A 26,311-nucleotide genomic window follows, 5' to 3' on the forward strand; every position below is an offset into this window, starting at 1 on the left:
TTTATACTGTAGGTTGTGTGAGAGTATAGTTTTTTGAGGCTTAAATCTTCAGTTGGAGTCTTTTAATTTTGGCAGGCCCCCTTACCTTTTTTCAATTTTGTTATGTTTCAGCCTGATACTACAGTAAATAAAAAACAACATGTTTATTCTCATCAGTCTACACTCACTACCCCATAATAAAAAAAGTCAAAACAGATTTTTTAAGTCAGCAGGTTCCTCCTATTCTCTTGATAATCTAAAAATGTTGATTTTTGTCCTCAAGAATTAACAGATCCCTTTTATTTTTTTCACAGTGCCCTTAATACTCTATTGCACTTATTCTTTAATCAGAGTTTTTATTCTCAAAGATCTATTTTTAGCTTGTTTCAGTTTCGTCTTCCTCATGGTAAAATGTTGACAAACACTTTTAGTCATATTTTGTGCTGATGAAGTTAACACTTGATGGAATGAAGGCTCTTAGTTTGAGAGCTACTGGAAGACAATGTTTTGTTTTCAAAGAGAAAAAAGTCCTGTCTTTAAATTATTCATACTCATTTTTATGTGCTAAAAATCTTATTCTGCCTTTATGTTTATGTATATATAAATATTCTCTTCATGGTGATACAGTAAAACTTGATTTTAGAAGATTTTAACATCTTCCCCAGATTTTATTTAATGACAGTGAGCCATGCATGTTAATATTCTCCTTGTCTTCGTGTATACCTGGTCTCTCCTGTTGAAGCAGTGAAAAAGTGTGAAGAAAAACAGACAACTTCTGCTTTGACCCTTTTCTAAACAACAAAGTTTGACTCTATTGTGTGATTCTGAATCATCATTATGACAGTCTCATCTGAAGCAAAAACAAACTTCCTCACTTAAGTTTGAACTCCTCAGGAGTGTACGGGCTGCCGAGGTGTCCCGGAGAGAGCTCCCACATCTGTGACATGATTCGTGAAGCGCTAAACAAAGGAGCATACACCGACCTGGTTCAGAAACAGTGAGACATCTTAAGCTCAGTCTCTGAATTGTTGTTTGTGATGTTGAAATACGGACTCTTGTCGTGTTTATCTGAAGTACTGAGATTTTGTTTGTTTGTTCCAGTCTGGTTCAGGCGCAATACTGGCACGACCCCTTAAACGACGACCTTTACAGGACGCACAGCCTGTTTCTGGCCGACATCAACCAGGAGAGGGTCAGTCTGAAGAATTATATAATTTATTAATTAAAAACTGGTTCAGAGTTTTAGAGAACTGTACTACCAGCAAGGCCGTCCATAAGGGGGGGAAAGGGAGATTTTCTGGGCCCCAGCCTAAAAGGGGGGGGGGGGGCATTGAGGTCAGAAAAATCATGGTCCATTGTGAAGTTAAGATGTGATGACAATATGTCTTTTTTTACCTGAATAATAACCACTCTTGTTAAAGCAACAGATATTTTATTTATTTATTCATGCCGTAGTACATAGCCTTCTTCAAAATGCAAATCCCTTTTCTTAAAACTGAATTATATTTCGTAGGCAGTGTTAACAGTGAGGATGGTCAGTGTGAATTGATAAAGAAAAATCCAAAAAGAAAAGAGGAATAAATGTTGATTAATGTGAAGATGAAAGTGTGTTTCAGAAAGTTGTTTATGGTGAGGAGTTGAGAGCAAACTTGTGTTAGCGATTGCTTCATTTTTACACGTGTACTTATACGTAAGTATATGTGTAATCAGTCGTAGTCTGGTCATGAAATCTCTTATTTTTATTTTCTCCAGTCTGTAAATGAGACGTATAAGAAGAATCTTCAGCTGCTGGAGAAGTTCATCCTGGTCAAGTTCCTGCAGGACACTGTGGTGGATCCTGTCGACTCAGAGGTAAAGCTGTGTTTTCTGGAAACAGTTTTCAGTAGATTGTTAATTTTTAACAGAATATAATATATACGTTATATTTTCCCTTTTCTCTTTGCAGTGGTTTGGCTTCTTAAAAAAGGGTCAGGCTAAAGAGACAGAGACTCTGCAGGAGAGCGTCCTCTACAAAGAGGTAACAAAGATTAAAGTCCGTTTACTGAGAAAATGCAGATTGTGATGTAATGTATTTTTTAATTCCTGATTTAAATTTTTAAAAAAAGGCATGCACAATCTTAGATTTTTGTAGATCTCCAATATGCCAATATTTCCAGACTTATTAACAATATCAGTACAGATATATTTTTTGTCCAACACTGAAGACAACAAAATCTCTCCTGTGCTAAAACTGACCCACTGTGACAACCTTGGTTTTGAAGCTGACAGAAAACAAGACAAAAACATTTTATTGTATCATAAATGAAAATGTGCATAGATTTTTCTCAAATGTTGCCATGCAATAACAAAAAACAGAAAGATTTTTCTTTGAACTACATGCCCATTATAGATAAAATGACTTTCCAACTGTAGGTGTCAAACTTCAGGCTTTATGTACATTTCTAGAGCTACCAGAACGGCAACAGCCTAATTATGGACCATAAGTGCACTGATATCAAATCCTTCAGTTAACAAAACATTTCACTTAGTTACCTGAATAATTTTAAATAAGAGATTCAAAGAACCATTAATACCTTTTACTCTGCACCAAACACAATCATGTAAGAAACAATGAAAATCAGTATTAATGGATGTTTGAATGTTTGAAATTAAATATCTGCAGTTGCCATGTAGCGGGCTTCATTTCATCTCTACTGAGACATTTGGTCAATTTTTGATCAGCTTAATGTGTTTATATCTAACTCCTATGATTTCTTTTGGGTACACAACATTTAGCCTTTTAAAAAGGCTAGAAATTATTAAACTTGGTAAATTTTTATTTTTGCCAAGATGCTTAGGCTGGTTGTCTCCACCAGATCTAAGCTGCAAACCTGTTGATGCTCTGGCCTGTGCATCCCTCTGCTGTCCCTCGCCAGCATGTTAACTGTGTGTTTGAGTGCTGTATGCATGTCAAAGATGGGCAAATGCAGGATTGCTAAGGCTGATGCATTTTGCAGGACTTTGCAAATATAAAACAGTTTTGTAGTGAAGCTTTTTCATGTAAAACTAGCCCAGAGTCTGTTCATTTCAGCAAGCATCTTAAAGTGTTACATGCATGCTACAGTAACAAATACAATCTGCATAAATCATGCACAGCAGTGTAACGGATGAGACACTAATGAGCCAATTGGGTCTTAAAATTTACAAATATTTTCAAATTTTCTGTATATACCCCATTAATATGAATTAGTTAATTCTCCAAATACGTTCAACTTAGTACAAAAACCTTGTCCATCCTCTGCAGGATCGTCTCGGCCTGGCAGCGATGGACAAAGCTGGAAAACTGGTTTTCCTGGCAACGGAGGGAGACCACCTTCAGTTCACCAGAGAATGGTTCAACGAAAACTTGCTTCCTTTTCTACGCTAAATCCTCCTGCAGCAAATATAAAACCAGCGAAAAAGAACGGGAATGAACCCCGCTTCTAGAGAAATTAACTTCAAGAAATGAGATTAACACCTAGAGCGGGGCTGCAGAAAGCACATAATGCATTCCTTTTGCACTGATCACTTGTGGCATGTTGATACTGTTTGTGTAATTTTAGCAGATTATGTGTGTGAGTTTACTACTGTATTAAAACACTCCACTGGAGCTGTTCAGTTGAGGTCAAATGATTAAAATGTTAAATTGAGATTTTTTTTTTCCTTTTCTGTTTGCATCTGTACATATTACACATGAAACCCAATAAAGACAACACAAAGCCAAGTTATTGCAACATTTTTAATGATGTCTCCAGTACTAATGAGCAAAACTCTGATTTTGGACCCGAAATAAAAAGGAGGTAAAAGAAAAAGAGACGATATAAAAGAAAAGTCAGCGAGCAGCTGTACAGCGGCGTGAGCTGAAAACCAAAGACGTGGCTACGATTATTTAAGACTTTTCAATAATTGTTCATATTTATACAGATGATTACAGCAGATATTTCCACTAGAGACTGAGGTGGAGATTTGAAGCATGGTAGTGGGTGGGTCTTTTCAGCCTCTTCTTAATCCTCCATATTTTAACCAACATCTCTGTCTCTTTCTTGCAAACTTACTCTTACACGTCTCCTTACATGGAATGTTTTTTTATTGTAATTTTTGACATAAGGAATGTCTGATGTGTGGGTTTGAGGGCAAGCATATGGAATGATATTTATCCGGCAGCTTTAACATAATAATTGTCTAGATGGAGAGTTTCCTGATGTGTAGAATGTGATTTTACTGTTATTTATATGCTCCGACACTTATTTATTCACCACGAGTGTTAATAATACAGACAACATCAGCTGAGGTGATATGGATGTCGCTATCTTCTTTAAAAGGGCTTTGTTGGAAGTGCTTCACCTTTAAATTGCATATAATGAAACAGGAACCGATCAGACTTTAAAACTAACACCAGCCCCTCCTGTCCAGAGAGGAAAGAACAACAGCCTTAAGCGTCCTGATTGGCTGCAGTGCTTGTGTCTTAGGGAAAGCCTTTTTCCCACATTGGCTATTCTACGTGTTAAATTTAGCTTAGCATCATCCTGATAGATACAAAATATCACACAGAGCATCGCAGCTATTGGCAAAACTCAGGAATGTTTTTGAAAAGTGCTCACAGGGGACAAAACTATCTGAAGGACAAGCTGCTCCCTGCTGATTGGCTGGAGGATTTGCTCCAGAGAATAAAAAGCGAGCAGTCCTCTCATTGGCTGATAGGAAGGGACAGCTGAAGCTGTGATTGGCTGATAAAATGAAGAGGGAGGAAGATATAAATGCATGAGGTCCAAATTTCAAGTCTACAGTGTGAGAGTTAGCTGGTGGGGCGGTGGATCAGTCAGGAAGGCATTTTTTTGCAAAAAAAGGGATGTGGGGATGGTGTGGAGGAGGGTGGTCGTTTCAAACGCTGCCACGCCACCGTCTATCCGGCGATCTCTGATGCTGTGGTGACGAACTTCTTGCCGTCCCAGATGGTCTTAAACTGCTCTGGAACAGGGGTCTCCACCTTAAGAGAAAGCAAACAAGGACGTAGTCTTTAATTCAGTTTCAAAAATGTTTAACTAGTTCATAGTAGGACGAAAAAATGAATTCTGATCATTTCAATTGATGCCGTGATAATGATTATTAAATAAGATTATTAATTGAGGTTATAAATGTAAACCTATCACATCCATTTACCAAACATGAACACTTACTTTGAAAAACAAAAGAAAATAAATGAGTGGAGAAAAAAAAAACAGAGACAAAAGTAACGCTACATAATAACATAAATATCACATTGGGTTTTTTAATGGCATATTTTTGTGATTGTGTGAAGCCAAAATTGTGACTGAAACAAAACTTGGTTTATTACCTAGAACTACTTCACAGTAATATTTTTAGGGATGCACCACATTGGATTTCTCCAGCATGCTGATATTCACAAACTCATTTTAGCCGATACAGGTATTTTAAATTGTTCAAATTGTTGAAAGTTCTCGGTGGCCCTCCTTCAGTGTGCAGGGCCTCAAAACCAACTATACCCAATGGTATTTATACATTTTACTGATATTTAAGGACAATATGTGTAATACAACGACTTATCAGCTGGAAATATCTGCAGAAATTTACATATCTACGGATAAAAGTATATTTGCGGGTAAAATTGTGCATCCCTTTTTTTCCCTTGTCGCTGGCAGCACTTCTCTTCAACCAAGCTAAAGCAGTCGACTGTTTTCAGCGCTCAGTGCCCTGAGGACTCAAAGATTAAATCACTTCAACTTTTAGAACAACTGTGGTCATCAATGTCACTTCTTCAAAACTGAGAAGAGTAGGATTTCTGATTTAACCTTTTAAATCCATCTTAAAAAGCTCCAATCCACAAAGTTTGTGCAGAACTGAAAACTGCTCCGACCAATCAGTATCATTTGAGGGGAACGATGAAGTAGCTAAAGGTGGGCCGTTAGCAATGGTAGCCTCGGTTAGATCGGTCATTGTTTAAGTATCGTAATCAGACCTCGACCCTAGATCCTAAGACAGAAACTTCCTGACCCATCCCACCCCACACTTTAAAACCATCAATCTCAATAGTCAGAGCTCCTCTCTCCTCCAAAATTGATTTTAGTGCCCATTCTTATGGCACTGAAATACAAGTGAGGGATGATAACTACTTGAAAAAAGTTACTCACAAAGTCGCCGTCTTCGCCTTGGGGTACCAAGATGTTCATCTCTGAGCTCTTGGCGCTGACGATCTCACAGTTCAGCGAGTCTTTGCTCAGGTAGACATGGCAGCCGTCCGTCTTGTTGATGGAGATGGTGGGGACTTTACCCAAGACCTGGACAGAAAAAGGACCACTTTACTAACCCAAAATAAAAAGAAATCTTAGAAAAGGCTAATTTATATGCGGCAAGATCATATATTTTGTTAGCTGAGCCTAATTCTTGAATTTATTCTGAAGCTTATTTTGGCAGCTGTTCCCAAATGACTTATCTTTAAGCCAATGTGCAAATTATCAAGATAAGATTTATTCTGACACATGTACAACCAGTGCAGGGAAAGTCCGAAAGTAGCAGCAGAGAAAGTTCAAGAGAAAATCAAAATTTCCAAAAACTAGATTTTCCTATCAATGATCTCTAGCAGAAATCGTTTGGTGTGGTGTTGTAACAGCATTTTATTTTTATAGCGTATGTTGGTCTCACCTGGATCTTGACATCCTTAGAGTTGATGATCTCTACGATGCCCACGACGTCTTGGAACACCAGGCCCATTTTCTTACAGTTGTCTGGCAGAGATAAACAAACATTGATTTAGGAGGACAGGGGAGGTATGGTGTTTAACAATGCAAGATTTGTCTATTACATTTAAACATTATCAGAAAAATCCTGTAGAAGGTTTACCACAATCCTTGACTATAGATCTGTTATTATAATAGTTTAGTTCAAGACTGTGGTCTAGCCCAGGGCTCCCAACCTTTTCCGCCATTGACCCCCATAATAATGGCATCAGAGATCAGGGACCCCCATCTAAAGGGGATAAAGCTCATGAGGCTGCACAAAGCAACTTGTTTTTAGGTCATTTTCATAACTTTTACTTATACGTAAGCACAAATACCACTTGATAACTACTTTTAATTTGAAATCGGACTCATTTTATTATTTCTTTTAAAATAATATCAAAAATTCATGATTTTAAATCATATTACATTTCTCTTTGGCTTTTTTGGGAAGCATCCCGCAACCTCCTTCACTGTCTGGGGACCCCCCTGGGGGTCTCGACCCCCACTTTTGGAACCACCGGTCTAGTCTTTAGTGACAACTTTGTCTGCAGCCTTTTTCACTTGATTGTTTCTCACCAGCAGATCCAAGTATATGTATAGATATTTTGTATAACTTTTCAACATATTACACAGACAGACGTGCCAAATTGTCTAAATATCTGTTAGTTTTGACACTTCTACATTGTATCTTTGATATATTTTCTTCCGGAAATCATTGCAACATAACTTAAGAGCTATTCAGGTGATATATAAGCATAAAAATCAGCAAGCTGGCTCAGTGCTTCAGCTAGATCTCCATTTTTGAGCCAGTTTTGGTAAGTTTCACCCTACACAGGCAACATTTAACACCCTAAGGCCTGAGCTTTTATTGATATGCATTTTTGATATCTCCAAATTATTTGGTATTAGTAAGATCTGAGAAGAAAATAACTAAACTTTGTATTTCAACACAAGTATTTTTTCTTCAAGTGTGGCTTTATTTACTGTATAAAACAGTAAAGATACCATTAACACATTATGGATAATTCTAAAAAACTGATGCAAAAAACAGGTGAAAATATCCTGAAAAAAAATCCCATAGAATTTTCTATTTCTGAATATTGAGAAACACTAAAGATCCACCTTTCTACATTTATTGGAAATGTATCCCATATCAATAAAAATCAATGTAGACTAATCTGTACCGCCTGCTATAAGAATTTTTAATCACTTTTGCTTGTAAACTGTTGGTTTCTTTCCAAAATCTGCCCAAGCTACAGTACATTTCTATGCTTTCGCTGTGAAGTATTTTGGTAAGAATGGCAGCCATCTGGAACGGACATACATAATTGTAATGTGCTTTTGTGACCACAAGATGGCAGACAAAGTGTCCACAAATTAGGCCAACAGTTCTAAGTTCAATAAAATTAAGAGTTATGGTGCAGGGAACTCAAAATGTAATGTCCTCTATGAGGATTCTGGGTCATAGGAGGTTAAGTATTCCTTATTGGCCTTTAACAGTTTCTTTATTCAAAACCATTTTATAAAACAAACATATTTATTGTCTTCATAAGCAGATCTATATTTCTACGAAGGAGAGGAGGCGGTAGCCTTTGGAAACATGTCTGTTTAGATTTAACAGATTCTGAACACAAGCGTGTGTCCACCATCCCTCTCACAGTTTGTCTTCCCTCTCTCTTAAAGATTGTGTTGTTGAAGTTTAATCCTACGTAAAGATGTTTTTCTTACCTACAGTGATGGAGTTGATTTTGCCCTTAACCGTCAGGCAGCTTTTGTTGCATTTGAAAGCATAGACCACCTGTTTGAGCTCAGTATCGTCAATCACCAGGTTGGCTGCGTCTTCTTGGTTCTCCTGCAGAACAATAAAACACAAGCTTTAGTTTTAGTGACCGGGTTAAAGTGAAACTGCCAGCCAAACAACATGTTCTACATGTCTGTCTTTATTTAATGAAATACGATATATACATTAAAAAATACAATCTAAGAAAAGTCAAACATACTTTTTAACTAAATAAGTTTTAATGTGATAATTTCAGCTCCATCTTGGACTTGTATAAGATAATCCTCTAAAGTAAAAGTGAACCAAGCAACGCACCACTTTCCACTTCTTTCCGTCCAGCTCACACACGGGGGGCAGCGTGCGGGTGGGGGCTGCAGATGCAGCAGGCCGGGAAGAAGGGGAAGAGAAAGGTTTGGGTCCGCTGCGTACGGAAGCAGACTGACCCCTCAGATTTGGATTCTTGTGGGTCTTCTGGTCATCACTCACGTGTTTCAGGCCTGGATAGTTTAAGAAAAGAGGTTCATGTTCAGGTTGCAGCAGGGCATTTTTCAAAATAAAACACCCTACAAACTCTGATAGTCTCAAAAATAACACAATAGAGCCAAATGCCACAAAAAAAATTCTGTGCCACTTTGCAAAAAATAATCTCACCTGTCCATTCTTGAGAGTATTTTTGTACACACGAATCAGAGCAGACTACATAACTAAACATGAATTATTAGAAATTTGCTTTTAACAAATGATAAATAAAAACTGAGGATTTTTATCACCTCATGTAAAGAAAAACTGGGAAGAAAATGTTGAATTTCCCCATTTTCACACCTTTAAATACTTATTTATTTGACTTTACACAGTCATTTTAATTAAAACATTTTTTTTGTTGCTTTCCTGACTGTCGGAACATTTCAGCTGCTATTAAAGCTGAAACAGAGAGAAATCAATCACATCTATGGATAAAAGACAAACAGCTGCACGTATGGTATGAGAATCATTCATAGCCCCTCTATGATAAACGAAACCACCTGCCTTTGGTGATGTCAGCCCCTTTGTTGATGGAGGCGAACAGAGCGTTGCGACTTGCCCCAGGATCGCCGCCACCGCTGCCGCTTTCACCAAAGTCCATTGGAGGAGGAGGTCCAGGGGGAGGAGGGGGGGGACAACCACCAGTGGGAGCACAGGGGGGAGCTGCAGAAGCTGATGCTTTGGGACCCTGAAGAATGAATAATGTGTAAAATGTTAATTTTCCATAAGCTTAGCAGATGATTTAATATAGATTTGTGCTGAGATAATCATCATTAAGCAGATATCAGGTACTTCACTAAAAGTGTGATAAAATACGGGAGTCTCTGTTGATACAAGCAATAATAAGAAGAACAGTACGTGAAGTTAGACCACCAGAAAAGTCAACATATGAACTATGACATTTAAAATCTTATCTGCTGATGAATGGATGTACAACATGTTCAAAGACGGTGAAAATACTGATTTTTGGTCCCAAATGGTGGTAGTGACGTAGTCTAAAAGTGACAACAGTGTTGCTTTAAGCCAGTTTAAGGCTTCTAATTGGACATTAAATAGGATTTTAAGGAGCGTCTTAATTTTTTAAGCATCATAGGAAATTCCCTTAATTGAAAATCTCTTAGATAAAAATGTGTTTTAAGCTTCATTTTGTTTGGTTCTTTTTGCTTACCATTTCATACAATTTTCAATTGCTTGCATTTTAATGAGAAAAATCTTGTTTTGACATTCTTACAAGGATGAAAGATTAGATAAAATATCATCAAAGTCATTGTATGACCAGATGCAATTTTTGTGCTGCAAAAGCTGGAAGTTTTTAGTGAAATGGTGAAAAACAGCACCATAATGGCAAATGATGGTGCTGCAGCAATGTGTTGTGGTAGCATATATTTTTCAGTGAAAGACTCATTGCAAATAAACATTGCGATTGCTACTTCTTTTTGAATCAATAACAAACTTCCTGAAAATGCACGTCTTTCCAAAAGGTTCCGTTTACCTTGTAAATTCCCCCTTCAAAGGATTAAAATTGTGAATTAAATAATAATAATAATAATAATAATAATAATAATAATAATAATAAAAGAATAAACTTTCTGCAGACTCACACTCTTGCTCCAGCACAGCCCGGTGGTGTGGTGCTGTTTGATGTAGTTCTGCAATTCAGTCCAGATGTTGATATAAGCCTTCACCCAGTCCACATGTGTCTTATCCCTGCAAGGATGAGATGAAAACAGGAGGTTTTTTATCTAATCTTGGCATTTACAGCTACTTTTATTCCTATTTCCACTGTATAAAGGTTCAGATGACATCATGCGGCAGGAGAGAACTCCCCTTAGGGATGCAAAGTGTTTAAAGTGAAAAACGCTCATGTATGGTCCATTTCCATTAAGTGACCTGGTTCAGTTCAGTAGAGTTTTATCTTTGTTTAGCACTGTGTTTCATCAGCAGATGTCTGTCAAGCCTCGCTCATTGTGATGGGAAATCCATCTTTTTAAAGGTCCAGATTGTTTGGCTCAGCTCAGTAGAGCTGGTTGGCTCCTAAATGACTCTCCATTTAACTTTTTAAATATGGATTAAATAACAACAGGATGGAGGAAAGGAAACTGGCACTCAAATGAGAGCTAGCTAGTGTAGCTAACATTAAAGGCACGCTCATAAATGGCTAGCATTTACTTGTCTTACCCCATAAGGTTTATTTGGTTGATAGTACATCACAGTTTCAATAAAAAGAACATTTGAGACAAAACAAGGACTCTTTTATCTGTTAAAGGGGCTCGTGTAGCCTCTTAGCCCTGTACAAGACTCTTGTCGTCCTTCATCTGACTAGACAACGCTAAATGCTAGGAACTGTGCAAGATTTGTGATGCTAATCGCCTCCACATCAGGTAAATCTCTCAAACTGTGGTTAAAAAAAAACAAATCAAAAAACTTGTTTGTAAAGTGTAGGGATCATATTCAATGCATGTACAATTTTGTGCTGGTTATTGCAGCACACAGGTCCATTTAGAGCTTTTTAAGTACTATATTTCCTTTCCTATTCATTCCCAACAGCTGTTCCCACTTCTTGACCCCAACGGACATTCAGGATCACATGATTGAAAACAATGCATTCATGGCAAGGATGACAATGGAAATCAATGCAGCTCTATTTGAAAATATGACTTCTGTATGTTTTCAGCAATTGTGTAATGAAAAACCTTTCTAAACAGGGCTTTTTACTTTTTCTGAAGGAGTGCTAAGCTTTTTTTTCTAGAAGAAGCATTTTAAAAACATTTAGATTTCTATGGGTGTTTTCCCTCTTCTTTTAATCGTAAACAACAACTTCCTTCTGAATCAATCTCTGAAAAGCTTTAAAGACTTCAGAGACTTTATTGCACCATATGTTGTCAGTCTATCAACAGGCTCAGAACAACTTCAACCTTTTAACAGGACTGTAGCTGAAGTCTTCTTGTAAACAAAAAAACTTTGGTCTCAGGTTAAAAATACAGGAAGTCTAGCAGCAGCAGCATGCGTCAGTGTCGAGTGGAAGTGCTGACTCAGTAAAACTGAAGTATAAAAGAGCCAGGAGGAAGGAAAGATGGAGGACAGATGGACTGAGCTTGGCTGCATGTTAAAGTTCATCTGTCCCTTTTCAAGCATAAACAAATCTAAACAAAGAGGTTAAAAATCTCAGAGCAGTGAAGGGAGATCAGGATTTTTTTAGGTTGCATTTTAAAGTTTACAGTTTAGCTGCTATTGACGAAGACAAAAACAAAAGTTTACTTACTTTTCCTTGAAGTCCTTGAGCACACGGTTGGTGTAGAACATGGCGGCATCCTGCATCTCTTTGACATACGGACATGGTTTAGGAGCCTGAAGGAAAAAAGAGGAGAAAGTTAATTTAATCGTTACTAAAGCTGTTCATTATATTCTCTTTCTAGTTTAAAGTTGGAAAAGTATGGAGGTAGAGTCTGGAGGCAATTAGATCAACTTCAAAAGAGGCCTGAAAGTAGGGGAAAAGGCAGCCATCCTCTCCAAATTCTAGATGACACGATTTATGGCAATTTGCTCGAGTTTGACTCTTAAAGTTAAATGTTGTAATCCCTCCACAAGCTCAAAGCTTTAATAGTCACATCTAGTTTTGAGATGATTTGAGTACCAGTTTTCTTTTTCCAACTTTCTCTTGTTATTTAATAGACAATTTAAAAGCCGAAGTGGTACCAAATGAAGCGCCAAAACACCGACTCTAATTACTGAGCTGAGCCGAATGATCTGGATCTCTAAAAAGAGACGGATTTCCTTGAGGCTTGACTAACATTGGCTGTGGAAACAAACTAGATCAGGGTTTACGTGGCAAACTGTACTACACAGAACCGGACCACTTGGTGGAAACGGGCGTATGTAAGCACCGTCTGACACCGCTTGCTTCTTTTCCACCCTTTGAATGATCGGCACAGTTTCCTCCTCTCAGTTTAGGAGAGGAGGCAGGACTTTCTTCCAAGCAGGGAAGGGCCAACAGAACCTGGGGGCTGAGCTAACTCCCCACATGACATCATGACGAGGAAATCTGAGACTAGCTTGTTTCAGCACACTTTATTCTGAAAGGTGGGGTGGGTTCTGATTCTTTGGGGGATTGTGGACAGGACAGGGGCACATAGTTTTGTTAGAATAGCCTGAAAAGATATATTTTCCATAATATGTGACCTTTGGCTGTTTAAATTCAACTAGACCAAGTAAGACAGCTTGGCGAACATAAATCTCATCTTGAAATATCATCCTGAAGTTTTCCAAACAGATCCAACAACCATAGATGAATCTTTTCACAGATAACCAGAAGTAAAAAGAAGTAAGTTAATCAGTGAAATACAGAGAAACAACTGATCTAAAACGTCAGTAATTCAGCTTCAGATCCATCACTGATGAATCAGTTTGATGTGAGTTTTCAAGCTCTGTTTTGTATTTGTGAAATCAGATCCATGTAAATGTCAGGAAACCAGAATTGTAGCCACATATCAACGTCCACGGTCCAGGAAACAGTATGGATCTCTGTTGAGTCCAAATATCCCTAATTTAAGAAGATTTGAGTCTGTTTTCACCCTCTCCTCATGGAGCCCCACTTACAAGCTCCACATAGCTTCTGGGGAGTCCCTTTCACAAATGAGTTTTTAATTAATTATCATGATGGATTGTATTGTATTTTTAATGGTTGAATTAAATGGTGAATTAACTGACTTATTGATTGATTGACTGACTGAGCAGACAGCCGTGTTTTGTGCAAAACCTTCAATGTGTCTGTCACTCCATCTCTTTGAGACAGATACCCAAAAAAAGTAGGAGGGAATATGTCAGTTATCTAGGACCTTTTCCAACTTTTGATGACAGAAACAAATAAAAGCCCCCTGTAGTGTAGCAAACTGAACCAGTCTGCTGGGTGGAAACAACCCTTTAGGTGAAGGTGAATAAAACCTCATTAGGTGAGACTTGCATAAACAGTTGTACGAAGGAGAAATATGTTCCAACGTAATGTCTCATCTTTCCACCAAATCACACAAAAGCATTGATATTATAGAAAAGACTCAGTTTATTAAAGAGTACTGTTGATCCCCAACCTTGCTGTGAAGGTACTCCTCTACACATGAGTGAGGTTTTAGGATATTGATAGGTATGTATTGGCATCTATGATAGCAGTTTCTGACTATTTCCAATATTCTACTTAGCAAAACTGCTGCTGGGTCGAGCATTTTCACATGAATGTAATCCCTCCTCTCTTCCAGCTCTGAGCAAAGAAGTGAGAGATTTTCCACAATGTGAAAGCACCTCTCAAACTGAGTACAAGAGTAGGAAAAGAGTGGTCCAAGTCATGAATTCAGCTTGAAGGCTGTATTTATAATGAGATCTTCAAGATACTGGAGTAGACATACAAGTAATGAGAGCGTCCATTGTGCGCATTTGAAAACAGATGAATTATTCATTAGAATCAAAACAACAAACAAAGAGTTAATTCTCTAAACATTAGACAGTGACGCTCTGTTTGTGGTGGTCGTCCATCAGCCAAGAAACTGCCGATCACCAGACAGTGATGACAGAGTGTAAGTGGCTTGTTTCCGGATATTACACACTCATTTTTTCTCTCACAAACAAAGCTCACGCACGCATGCAGCCACTCTCTCAAACACACAAACCACCACCCCAAAAAGCTGCAGACTCACCACAGCGACCCAGCCGAGCGCTGGCACGCTCTCGCTCACAGCAGAGAGATGGTTGAAGAGCGGTGAGCTGCGGTTCTTCTCACGAAATGCCTGTACCTGTACTACAATTGCGCTCACTGGCTGCATGATTTTATTCAAAACGTCCTGAAAAAGAAAGACGACACAAGAATTCACATCAGTCAAAAGGTACAGGCTCATCTCTGTAAACTCTAGTACGATGAACAGCTTTATCCACAACAGTTAGGATCATAAACAAACCAGCCTCTCCTCCATAACTGTATCATAAAGACCCTCACTGGACTGAACACTTTGAAATCACTTTAAAGAAAAGATACTCATTTATTTGATTAAAATAAAAATTCCACACCCAAGAGGAAAAATATGACATTTGCGAACAATTGGTGCAATCCCTGTGCACGTAATGAAACTGCTTTATGTCTTCTGTTCACCAGTGCGTCGATCTCAACTCTTTTGATACCATTCATGAAGGCCATTTGTTTAAAATGACTTCATATTATTTGAATATAACAATTTGCTAATCTTCAGAGAAGAACAGAGTTCAGGTTAGTTGTGAAGATTAATGAAAATTTACTGTGATTAGCATGGTTTTTCACAGACGTTTGGAGTAGTAAGCTATTGTAAATAAACAGGATCACTCCAGTAGGCATCTTATTCATGATGGTAATGGCTTTAGCAAAGATGAGTGTTTCTAAAATACACAAAAAAGCAGGTCATAACATGCTAGTCAAACTACATGAAGTCAACAATAGAGCAGCAAATGTTTTTAAATTACTAGCTGGTTGTTTTTCTGACAGCTGGCACTTGTGGCAAGCCCTAGATTTGTTTCTGTATTTAAATTTGAAGCTTTTTGTTACACTTTAAGACACTGATACTCAACTCATGTCTCTTTTGTGACAACTTGTGGCTCTTTTAAGTTTAAAATAGAAAAATAATTCCCGTATGATCCATTACAAGTAACATCAATCAATGCATTACCCACACTTATGCAGCAGGCTTTAAAAGTCAAATTTAATTTTAGGTCTGTATATTTCTATCGGATGTAAAAAAGAACATGGAAGACTAAAATCACTGGTTCTTGAGAAAAGGGACAAACAGGTTCTTACGGTGACCATGAACTTTTGTTTAACTTTAATCACCTGAAGTGGAGATTTGTATAGGTTGAGGTTTCAACTTGCAGTTGTGGGAAGGAACAGATTTAATTCCCTGATATGATTTATTTTTTACCAATCATATCTTGAATTTTGTCAACTTCATCTGAAACGCATTAGGAAATGCATTAGTTAACCTTTTCACTCAGCTGAAGTATCTCATCCCTGAATTTCATAATTTTCTTGAACTTTATCTTTATTATTAACCATATTAAACTAACATTTCTAAATAAATTAGCCATTATTGCATCTAGATTAGCTGGTATTTTAACAAACAAGCAGAATAAAATGAATTGAGAATGACTGTTTTTGACGGAGTTGACAGGGGGGATAAAAAGTGATTGCTTAAACTAGCTCTTTATTTCTAAAAATTATCTTAACTGACTACAGGTAAAAAAAAAAAAAAAAAAACTAGAAAAGCACTCGGAGAGCGCAGACCTCCGCCATTAGCCCTATCTCCCAATAGTAAAGAATTCTTCAAAAAATTCCTGGATCCAGATGGTGATCCGGATCAGTCCCAGTCCCAAAATCTAATCAGTTCTTCCTTATGCCATTTCTGACATTCCCTGAAAATGTCTTTAAAATCTGTCCATAACTTTTTGAGTTATGTTGCTAACAAACAAACTAACAAACCCTGTCGATCACATAACCTCCTTGGCGGAGGTAATGATATAAATGAAAGGTGAAACCAAACTCTGCATGCTCTGATTATTATTGGATTCCCACCCCTGGGTGTGGATTGTGGCTCTTGCAAAGGTATTTTATCAACAACTTGGCTCTTTTAATTGAGCAGATTGAATAACACTGCTTTAAGACCTCCTTAGTCATGTGATAAACAATATGGATGCAGGATAATTAACTTCTGCTCATAAATTTACAGCTGATGTAGGCAGGTTTTTATAGCCAAAATACTGGTTAAAATTATTTATCTGCTGATACAGATTTTACTTTTTAAGCTAATACAGCTGCTGATACTGATATCACATCAATAATACTGTGCATCCCTAATATTTAAGTTGCCTGTTTTGCTGTGAAGTGCTCTGTTGAATAAGTGGGAGTGGTGGAGCAACACAGCTGAACGTTAACAGGAAAAGTTGTATCAAACACAGCATCATTTATAAGCTGGTCTAGGCATTGGTAAGGGCAAAAATCTCTGCAGCACAACATAACAGACTATTGCTTTGTCAGCATCTATTGTGTCACATTTTATGCCGTCTCCTGCCTCCTGAGGCACACAGCTCTTCCATCTGACAAGCACTGTGTCCGATGTGAGGTGCAGGTGTGAAAAAACAGCTTGGGAAGATTTCTTGGGAGGTCTGCATGAAATTTCAGGTGTGCTAAAGTGAAAATAACAAGTGTGAAACTTTCCCTGTCAGTCAGGAAGAAGCAAAAAAAGTCCTACGCTATAATGACAGTTTTTTTTTTTTGCCTGTATGAATGCACCACAGTCACATCATCTGCTTTCTGCTCATGTGATACAAACAATATCAAACATCCCCATCTAAAATATTCAAAAGCAGCTTTAAAGAGGCCAGCATGATCAATTATGCAAATGTAATGATCAGTGTAATTCAGTTAACTGAAAGATTAAGTTTTCAACTCACATCAGCGGGCTTCTGACAGGAGGAGGCAGTCATGAGGATTTTTCTCTCACAGGTGAACCCCTGCTGTAACATTTCTGCCTGAAAGGGAAAAAAAGATTCATATTCCATGGACACACAGATTTTGGTGGTGTTCAGGTGAGTTAAGTTAACTTGGGTATTTAGTAAAATATAAAACGTAAACCAACTCACATGTTTCTGGACGTCACCCCCTATTTTCTGGCTGAGTCTCAAATACTCGGCCACGGGACCATTGACGATCTCGTCAAAGGCCTCGACGTACGCAGACACAGCTACAGAAAGATCAGGAGGATTGAGAAAGCACTAAAATGTTTTTTTAAATAAATGTTAGAAACATTATTCACAGTTAACCCGACATCTTATTCATGATAGGTGTGGTTATTCCACAACGATCATATCTGGTCTTTACCTCCCCCAGCATCTCCTCCAGCGCCGCCTCCTGAGCCTGACATGGACTCCAGACGACCCACGGCTACCTCCAGCCGCTGCACCAGACCTGCCAATTCAGCCATACCTGTGAGGAGGAGAAACACATCAAAGATGAGAACAAAGCATTCAATTTGTTCCTAGTAAATTATACTGCAGCCACACGTCGTTGAGAGCCCCGTTTTGAATTAGTTTCATGAATACTTCCCCTCTGAGCTCAAAGCCAACATGTCCAACATTACCAAGTCCCGCCCCACACCGTTTCTGATTGGCGGGCAAAGTTGGATCAGCTGAGATTTATCACTACTTTTTTGCCCCTCGCAGCCTCACACCAGAGATCTGGCATGGTGTCGTACTTTCAGCCCTGCATGATGGGGTTTATGTCCAGATTGACAGACTGAACAGACACTCACACACACCTATAACTTTATAATGCCATGGTGCCAATCCTTATTCAGAAAAGCCATACTTTTTATGCATACTTCATGGCTATTGGATTTGGGCTCTCAATAACCATTAAACTTTACAGTTTTCATTTTTTAAGCTTTTAAACAACTAAAGACAAAATCTTTTATTTGCTGCCATTCATTTTGATGTAATGGTTTAATCCAAAAAGAGGCTGGTCCAGTACCGTCTGGGCAAAGAACCCATACACAATGCTCTTATCAATAAAACATTATAAGGAGAAAACAACTCTACCTGGGCTAATGACATGCCAGCTCCCGTTGACAGTATTCTTCCAAGAATTTATTTGTCTCTGTGAATGGATATCTGGATCAGAGTGAAGCTAACAGTCTATTATGAGCAGAGGACATGAGGGGTGTGACTAACTAACCCCCTCAGGATGTTAATATATGTGACCATACTGAAGGAGGATTCAAATAAATATAGCAAAAATAAATTTAATCAAAGCAGGCAAGATGCAAGCCGTTTGTGTTTTTCAGTCAAATACTAAGTGTTAATATTTTGGTGCTATATTGGAGGAAACATCAAATCAGCAAGATTTTAAATGTTGTTATTATTATTATTATTATTATTATTATTATTATTATTATTATTATTATTAAAGGACATATTTTCCTTCCAGGCAGTCCCATTTTACATTTTTTTTTCTATACAATGTCAAGCACTTGTGGATTTATGTACTGCACACCTGACTAGTGTTTCACAGTTTATCTAATTGCAATGTCAGGCTGTGCAACCACAACATCCCATAAAAGACCGTAATAATTCTTGTAATAACTAGTACTTAAGAGGTTTTCAAAAATGCCCGCAGAAAGGCCTTTCAGTTTACAATCGTGCCACTATTGCTCTTTTTAGTAAGACCTTTATTTACCTATATTTTGAAAGCAGTTATTTTGAGTTGAGCAATTCACACTTCAAAACTATCGTAATTCTCTGCAGTATTCTGGTAACCAAACCAGGAAACTGTGGATGAACAGTTGGCAAAAACAATCCAGTTGCATTTTTTTTTTCCAATATTGCGATTGTGATTTAAAACCCTTTCATCCCTAGAGGCCCCATGTCTGGGGCTAGCTCTCCTCTGAGGAAAACCTTTAAAAGGCAGTCTCAGAGTCCATCAACAGAGTCCTGTCACAGTCACACACTGTTTAAAGCCCACAGATCACTGCAAACTAACAAGCACAACATTTCCACCTAAACAAATCACAACTCAGACCACAACCAGTAGAACGGAAAGATGTCAAAACTACAGTTCATCTAAACACAGTACTTTAGTCCAAACAAGGCACCCTCAATAATTTCACAATATTTCATGCCAGACACACAGGAGATATTTACTCCAAAAGTGTAAACATTTTTAGGCAGAAAAAAATCAGTTATGCTATTTTCCATCTTTATTTACTCAGTCCCAGTAAGTTCTACAGGGATTTTAAACGTCTGCTGAAACCTGTGAACAGTTATCTTTACATTGATGCCAAGCTTATTCATGCAGACTTTGTAGTTGCAGAGAAATAGTTGTATTTGGGTATGTCATTTTCAAGCTTGAACACTGGAAAAGGGCCTGGGGATGAAAGGGTTAATATGCCATTATTGTTAGGTTCCCCATCTTATATATAAAGCTACAAAGACAGGCAAGAAATCATTCTGTATTATAGCCAGCACGATATTTCACAGAAACTAGGGATGAACGATTCTAAAAGAAGTGTTTAATTACAATTATTTTGGCTCATATTGCAAATTTGGTACAAGTTGTTATATTGAAGGTATTGGCCATTTTATATCATACTTAATCTGATTAAGAAACGTATTAAAAAACAAGAAAAGTAGGAAGTTTGTAAACTTTTCTTTAAAAGACAGTGTAGCAGGGTGTGTAGAGCAATACTGCAGCTTCTGCAGTTTGAAATCTCAGCAGGCCACATAACAATTTAATGTAGTTATTAATTAACTCCCCAGCCCTACATTAGACTCGGGATTTCGTTTGCGTGTTATACTGCCATAGCATATCGTAACCTGGTCCAGTACAGTCACAGCTGCACATTACAGCAGCACTACACCAGACGCCATAAATGTCTCTGAGGGTTCAGTCCCGAGACTCAGATCAAGACCTTGTTCCTCAATTTGCAATCTTTCAGACTTTATCCAAACACACACTCGTTGCATGACTGAGTGAAAGGTGAACATGGGAGTGTAAAAACAGAAGAACGGAAATGAGACAGAAAGCTCTTTGCTTATACTTCTCTACGTTTTTAATGATCTTATCTACTTCATTATATTCAAACTCCACTGCTACCAGACTACTTAGCTATTTACTGGAATCAGTATGACATTAATATCTATCTGCAAGGCTGCAGTTACCATGCTATAAAAACTAGACATCCTTTGAACTCAGACACCGTGTTCAGTTTCTTTGTGCACAATAGATTGAAGAAGAAGAGGAGACAGAGGAAGAACGGGTCTGTAAAGCAGGTCAGGACTTGCTAAGTAAAAATGTGCACATCATTACATGTTTCAGACTCTGCAGAGTGCAGACCTGCCCTGTTATCCAAGTTATGTCTTTTACAGACCCTTTGGGGTTTTAAAAACATCACTCCAAACTCACAGCAGCTCCAGTCGTCAGTAAATATCATCAGTCTGTGGGTCAACATGTAAACTGATTCTCCCAACTCACCCCTTTAAGTACAAGATTAACAAACTTAATCCAAGTCTAGCATAATCTTACACACACATACGCAGACCAAATGAGAGGGAGGCTAGCGTTACATAAGATGGCTGTAACCTGACACCACCTTGGTCTCTTTGGCTGAGAGTGAAGGCAGTCTCAGGTACTTACACCTGGCTCACAGTGAAAGGAGACAAACAGGCCACTCTCACTAATGAAGAACACACAAGATAAACCTGCTGCCACCGTCTCGCTTTCACTACAAAGAGACAACTAAATCTGCACAGATCTGATGACTGGGAGGTTTTTGGCTGTGACAGATGAAGCTAAAGACTCACTCAAACTCAACTTACTAGTTAGAAAACAGAGGTAAAATCATTCTAGCTTCCAGATTTGGATGTAATAGACTTTCTGGGAATAAAATTTTACGACTTCGTTTAAAAACAGGTATGGCAGCAGAATAGTGGATCAGTTATCTCATTTGCAGCAGATGTTAAGTCATTTTAAGTCAAAATTGCCAAATTTGGACCATTATGTTTGTATGTTCTAGTATCTTTTACAGCTGGCATTGTACTTACTTGGACAATTAACATTTTTGAATGCATAAAAGGAAAACTTCCATTTTATCCTGAAATATTTCAAAACTTTTCCTCCTCTGCTGAACAGAACTAAGTTTGGGCGTCAGGAGCTTCAGCACAGTGTCTGTCTGTGTCCTCTGCATGGCTCCATATTAGTGCTGCACGATTAATCTAATAGCAATGGGCATCAGGCTGTGCAATTACATAATCGCATAAAGGCTGCAATTATTTTTGTGTTAAGTAGTACTTCAGAAGTTAAAATAAATTACCCTCAGAGAGGCCTTTAAGTTGACAATAGTGCCACTACATTTGCAGTTTGCAGAAGTACTTCTAATGTCAAAAAAGGGAAAGAAAATGTTGAAAATGTTGATTTATTATGAAAGCAGTTCTGTTGAACATTCAGGTTTTGTTATTTCTTATGCAAATAAATATTTGCATGTTTTGTTCTCAGAAATACACACTTCAAAACCATCATTATTTTTGAAAGGGGGGCACAGATGATCTAGCACAGGGGTTCCTAAACTTCTCAGCCCATGACCCCCAAAATAAAAGCGCCAAAGACAGTCGACCTCCCATCATCCCCAGCAGTAATTAAAGCATATGAAGTACATTTCACCTAATAGCTACTGATTTTATATAGAACTCAACTAAATCAGGTTTATTTTATTACAATAAAGGATAAATGCACCACATCATTTTACATTTTGCTTTGTTTTTTGGAATATAATAATAATTAATTAATATTTGTAACTCTGCACTATTGTATATATTCAATGTACATACTCCCGTAACGTTGTATATATGTGCTCTTACTTTCAGTTTGCAATTTCTCTTTGCTTGTTAAAGCCTAATTTATCTTAATGCCTAATTTATGTTGTATATATGTATATATCTTTGTTTCACGCTTATTTAAGTTCCGTGTTTTTTGTACAAGAGAGCAAAAGTTACTGGAGTCAAATTCCTTGTATGTGCACACATACTTGGCCAATAAAGCTGATTCTGATTCTCTGGAAAGCAGGTATTTTATCAGCAACACTGGCAAAAATCACCAAATGACGAAGAGATTAACCGTCCTGTTTAACTTCGAAGTGCTTTGTATTTTAAGTATTTTGTCATCATATGACTCAAACTGAGCAAAGCCAGTCTCAGTCATGTTGTTTGCAGGATAATGGCGTCTAAATTGGGTGAGGCATGTTATTAATGGTGTCAACCCTCAGGCTGTCAAATGAAGTCATGTTAAACAGAAGTGTATCACCACCAGCATTAAAAACAGTGAGTCCATGAGCCAAAAAATAACACTTTAAAAACATGTGATCCAAACAAATAGCACTACTTTTACAACAGATACTGTGGTCACTTTTAAAGCAGCAAGTTCCCTTTCGGCTGCCACATTCATTCACATTGAAGTACTTAATATTGCTGAATCACTTCTGGTTCCAGGTCATCAAATACCAACACTTTGTCAGAGTCTTTTGTGTCATACAGACACCAGCTAGCGTTGGTTACATATGGTTGTCATCAAACAGGCTGTTAGGTTATGTTAGTAAAACAGGAATCAAGATATACCTGCTTTGTTAAATAAAGAAAACATAAATACCTAGCCTAAATGTTTTCTGCTTTTAAAATGGGTTTAGTTAAAAGCCTGTTACATGCCACATGGACTTGCTCATTTCTTCGCAGACGCAGAGGTAAAATTAGATATAAGCAGGACACACGCCCTTACTACCCTTGACCTAAATGCCTACATGTTCAGAGCTGCAGCAGCATTTATGGTTTACCTGCAGTAACCACAGTTCAACTGCTACACTTCCTGGTCTCAGCTGAGATGACTCACCAGCAACAACAGGAAGGGAGTGGTCCCTCCAGGTGTTTGAGGGAGTAATATACACCTTAAAACCAACTGAGGAAGACTATAATGTCTTCCTGTTTATAACCCTCAATGAAGAACATTTGAACTGTGTGGTTTCCTTTCGACATCCCTTTAAAAGCTCAAATAGATTTCCCAAAGTGCGCTGAAGTAATATGACCACAACATATGTTCAAGCCAAAAGCTGAGCATCAGGGAAACTCCACTGTCAAGCTAAGTAGAAACAACTTTCCAGAGACAGAGCAGATATAGCGTTGACTCGCGCCAGGGAATAGTGCCTTTCATAACATTTTCCTTTGATTATCCTTTAAGACCTAAAAAAGGCAAGGCAGTCAAAACTGGGGTGGAGGAACATGAGTTTCAAGCAGATACTTTAACTAGAATTTAATGAGGGGTTTCATGTGAATAAACCAGGACAATCATAAGTTCAGTATGATAGTTTGTCTTATCAAGCTTTGTTAAAAGCAGTGAATTTGGCCTACTTACAAGTAGAGACTGCATTAAATCCGCAGCTGATAGATAGAGCAAGTAAATTAATCAAGTTCAATTTTAATCATTATTTTTTTGACTCCCTATGATCATGAAATCAGGATTATTGGGATTGAATAATTGCTGTGTCCTTTCGCCCACAGGTGTAAACGTTTCAAAGTGTTAAGTTTTGCCCACATCAGCACTCCCTCAAAAACAGATATTATCTATTTATTATTATCACTATTATTTTAATTATTATCATGCTTGTATTTGTTGACATTTTAAATTTCACTTATTACCCGTTTTCACTAGGGCTGGGCAATTAATTGCAAATTAGATTAAATTGCAGCTTTAGCTTAAGCTTAGTCATGTAAAAAAGGCAGTCAACCAACATTTGTAGTCACGGTGTGACTAAAATTCGTCGCACATCGTCTAAAGTTGCACATATAGCACCAAATGCACCGAGGCTTTGACAGCCTCATCCCTGACAAAACAGGCTCTGGTCTTTTCATTGGAAAGTTTTTTTTTATAAAAAGCAGGAATAATGTTTACTTTTTAAAATTAGAACTGCATTCATACCAACTTACAAGTGTTTAACATGCAATCATGCAACATCTGCAATTAAATTAATCATGTGCTATGCCGAAAGCACCGTGACTGATGCTGAGAGGCATGTAAAATACAAGTCAGATGTTCATATTTTAAGAGGGATGTCTTTTTATCTATAGATGTATTAACATCTGGATTAAATTCACTTCAAATGCTGAAACACTGCAAACATCCCTGTGCAGTTCACACAGTGCAGTCTCTCTAGCTCACAGCACTTTCTAGTCAAGAATGCTGCAAACATAATCATGCAATTTAAGATGCAGTAGTTTGGTGGTATAATGACAACCCTGTATTAAACCATATACATGTCTACAAAGGTACAATGATGGTGAGTGCTAAAATGCTGTACTAAATAATGCTTTTTGTAACAGATGGCTTAACTTCCTTGAGGCAGATAGTTTTACTGTATTTACATCAAAGCAGTGTGCATGACAGCTGATGGGAGGCCATTTGCATGAATCAAGGTGTATTTTCCGTACCACTGCAATGTACAAAACCCTGCCAGCAGATTCAAAAGCCAACTTTAACAGAGAAAAGGCAGAAGTGCAGCCTCAGCATGCAGGGCAGTGAAGTGGGTTAGGCCTGTGTGAGGGTTTGTGCCTCAGGGCCAGGCGTGCAGACATAAAGAACTCGCTTAATTTTTCAACCTTCTGGACAAAAATAAATCATGGCCCATTATTTTTTTCACAGAGGAAGAAGTAGGCCGCAGCAACGAGCTTTAACCGCCCTGACAGTCCTACTTCAGCGGGCTGAAGGCTCAGACAAATCAAGTTCAAGCCGCTGATGTTAATGCGATCACTGAGGTTTCAATCAGACGGTTAAAGGCAAGGAGGATGCTAGCTTTGGAGCTAGCGATGCTAACAGCTAGCGGAGCCGGTAGGTGTTGTGAGGAATTCTGCGCCCTGGGCAAGTTTATCCCCCACCTACCAAATAAAGTCAAATGTTGATTGAATAAGAGGTGGTGTGGTTGGATTTGCCAGGTTGGATAACCAAAAAGAGTTAGAACTTTATTACGCTAACTTATTGTAAACTCGTTTCGATGTAAGAACAGTGAAAATCTGTCAAAACTCCATCTGCGACAGTGACAAAGCTAGCTTATCTTGCTCCCTCCTAGCCGTTTGTGTTGTGTTACGATTTAGCACAAACATAATAATAACACAACTAGTGAGCACGTCATGTTTCTTATCTATCCTCCCTCTTGTCGAGTGTCTTCCACTGTCTTTCGGCATTTCCTGATTTTTTTTCTTACACACACACCCCTCCCTGTGTTAGCTAATGTCTGCAGAAAAGACATGAAGTTGCCACATTTGGCGACAGAATGAAGAAGCATGAATCCGACTGATTATTTAAGCATTTACTGATATTTGTTGGTGGTGTCTGAATGTCAGATTTGTGGCTAACAGTCTCAGCTAGCCGGGCGTGTGTTTGTTAGCATCACGCCGATTTCAATAAATAATTTCTGAATGATTTCGATGCAGCGGCGAAAGCAGGAAGCGGCGACGCTGTTTGTCGTCTCTTTCTCTGAAAACTTGACGCTTCTAAGGCGATATAAACTACAAATATCAACAACTGCGCGTAGCTTACCTGCTAAAGTGGTCAAGCAGTGATTTGGTGTTCAAAATTGCTGTCAATTTCGCCGTGGGAGTGTGCAGTGTGCAGGCTCGCAGGGCAGACTGAGCTTCGTCTTTTTCTTCCTGGATGTCGGTGAATTTACCCAGCTGACACCGC

General features: G+C 38.2%; 2 protein-coding genes across 4 annotated transcripts in view; one reads left to right on the forward strand and one right to left on the reverse strand.

The window, feature by feature from the left end:
• ppt1 (palmitoyl-protein thioesterase 1 (ceroid-lipofuscinosis, neuronal 1, infantile)) overlaps positions 1-3,721 on the forward strand; it is a 56,537-nt gene extending 52,816 nt beyond the window's left edge. For all 3 annotated transcript variants that reach the window (XM_041808998.1, XM_041808997.1, XM_041808999.1), the window contains 5 exons: positions 874-976; positions 1,081-1,171; positions 1,732-1,830; positions 1,925-1,996; positions 3,263-3,721. In XM_041808998.1, the coding sequence (XP_041664932.1) occupies positions 874-976; positions 1,081-1,171; positions 1,732-1,830; positions 1,925-1,996; positions 3,263-3,385 (488 nt within the window). In that variant the 3' untranslated portion in view covers positions 3,386-3,721. The remainder of the gene's footprint in view (positions 1-873; positions 977-1,080; positions 1,172-1,731; positions 1,831-1,924; positions 1,997-3,262) is intronic.
• Position 3,722: 1 nt separating this feature from the next.
• Positions 3,723-26,311, reverse strand: cap1 (CAP, adenylate cyclase-associated protein 1 (yeast)). Its single transcript, XM_041808995.1, has 13 exons — positions 26,168-26,311; positions 17,921-18,025; positions 17,683-17,783; positions 17,494-17,571; positions 14,721-14,864; positions 12,299-12,384; positions 10,638-10,743; positions 9,541-9,724; positions 8,830-9,011; positions 8,463-8,586; positions 6,658-6,740; positions 6,147-6,293; positions 3,723-4,984 (listed from the first exon to the last, which is right to left on the reverse strand). Exons 2-13 carry the CDS (start codon positions 18,021-18,023, stop codon positions 4,901-4,903), a joined length of 1,422 nt encoding a protein of 473 aa, XP_041664929.1. The 5' UTR covers positions 18,024-18,025; positions 26,168-26,311; the 3' UTR covers positions 3,723-4,900.

Source organism: Cheilinus undulatus, linkage group 16, assembly GCF_018320785.1.
Source record: "Cheilinus undulatus linkage group 16, ASM1832078v1, whole genome shotgun sequence".
NCBI classification, from domain to species: Eukaryota; Metazoa; Chordata; class Actinopteri; order Labriformes; family Labridae; genus Cheilinus; species Cheilinus undulatus.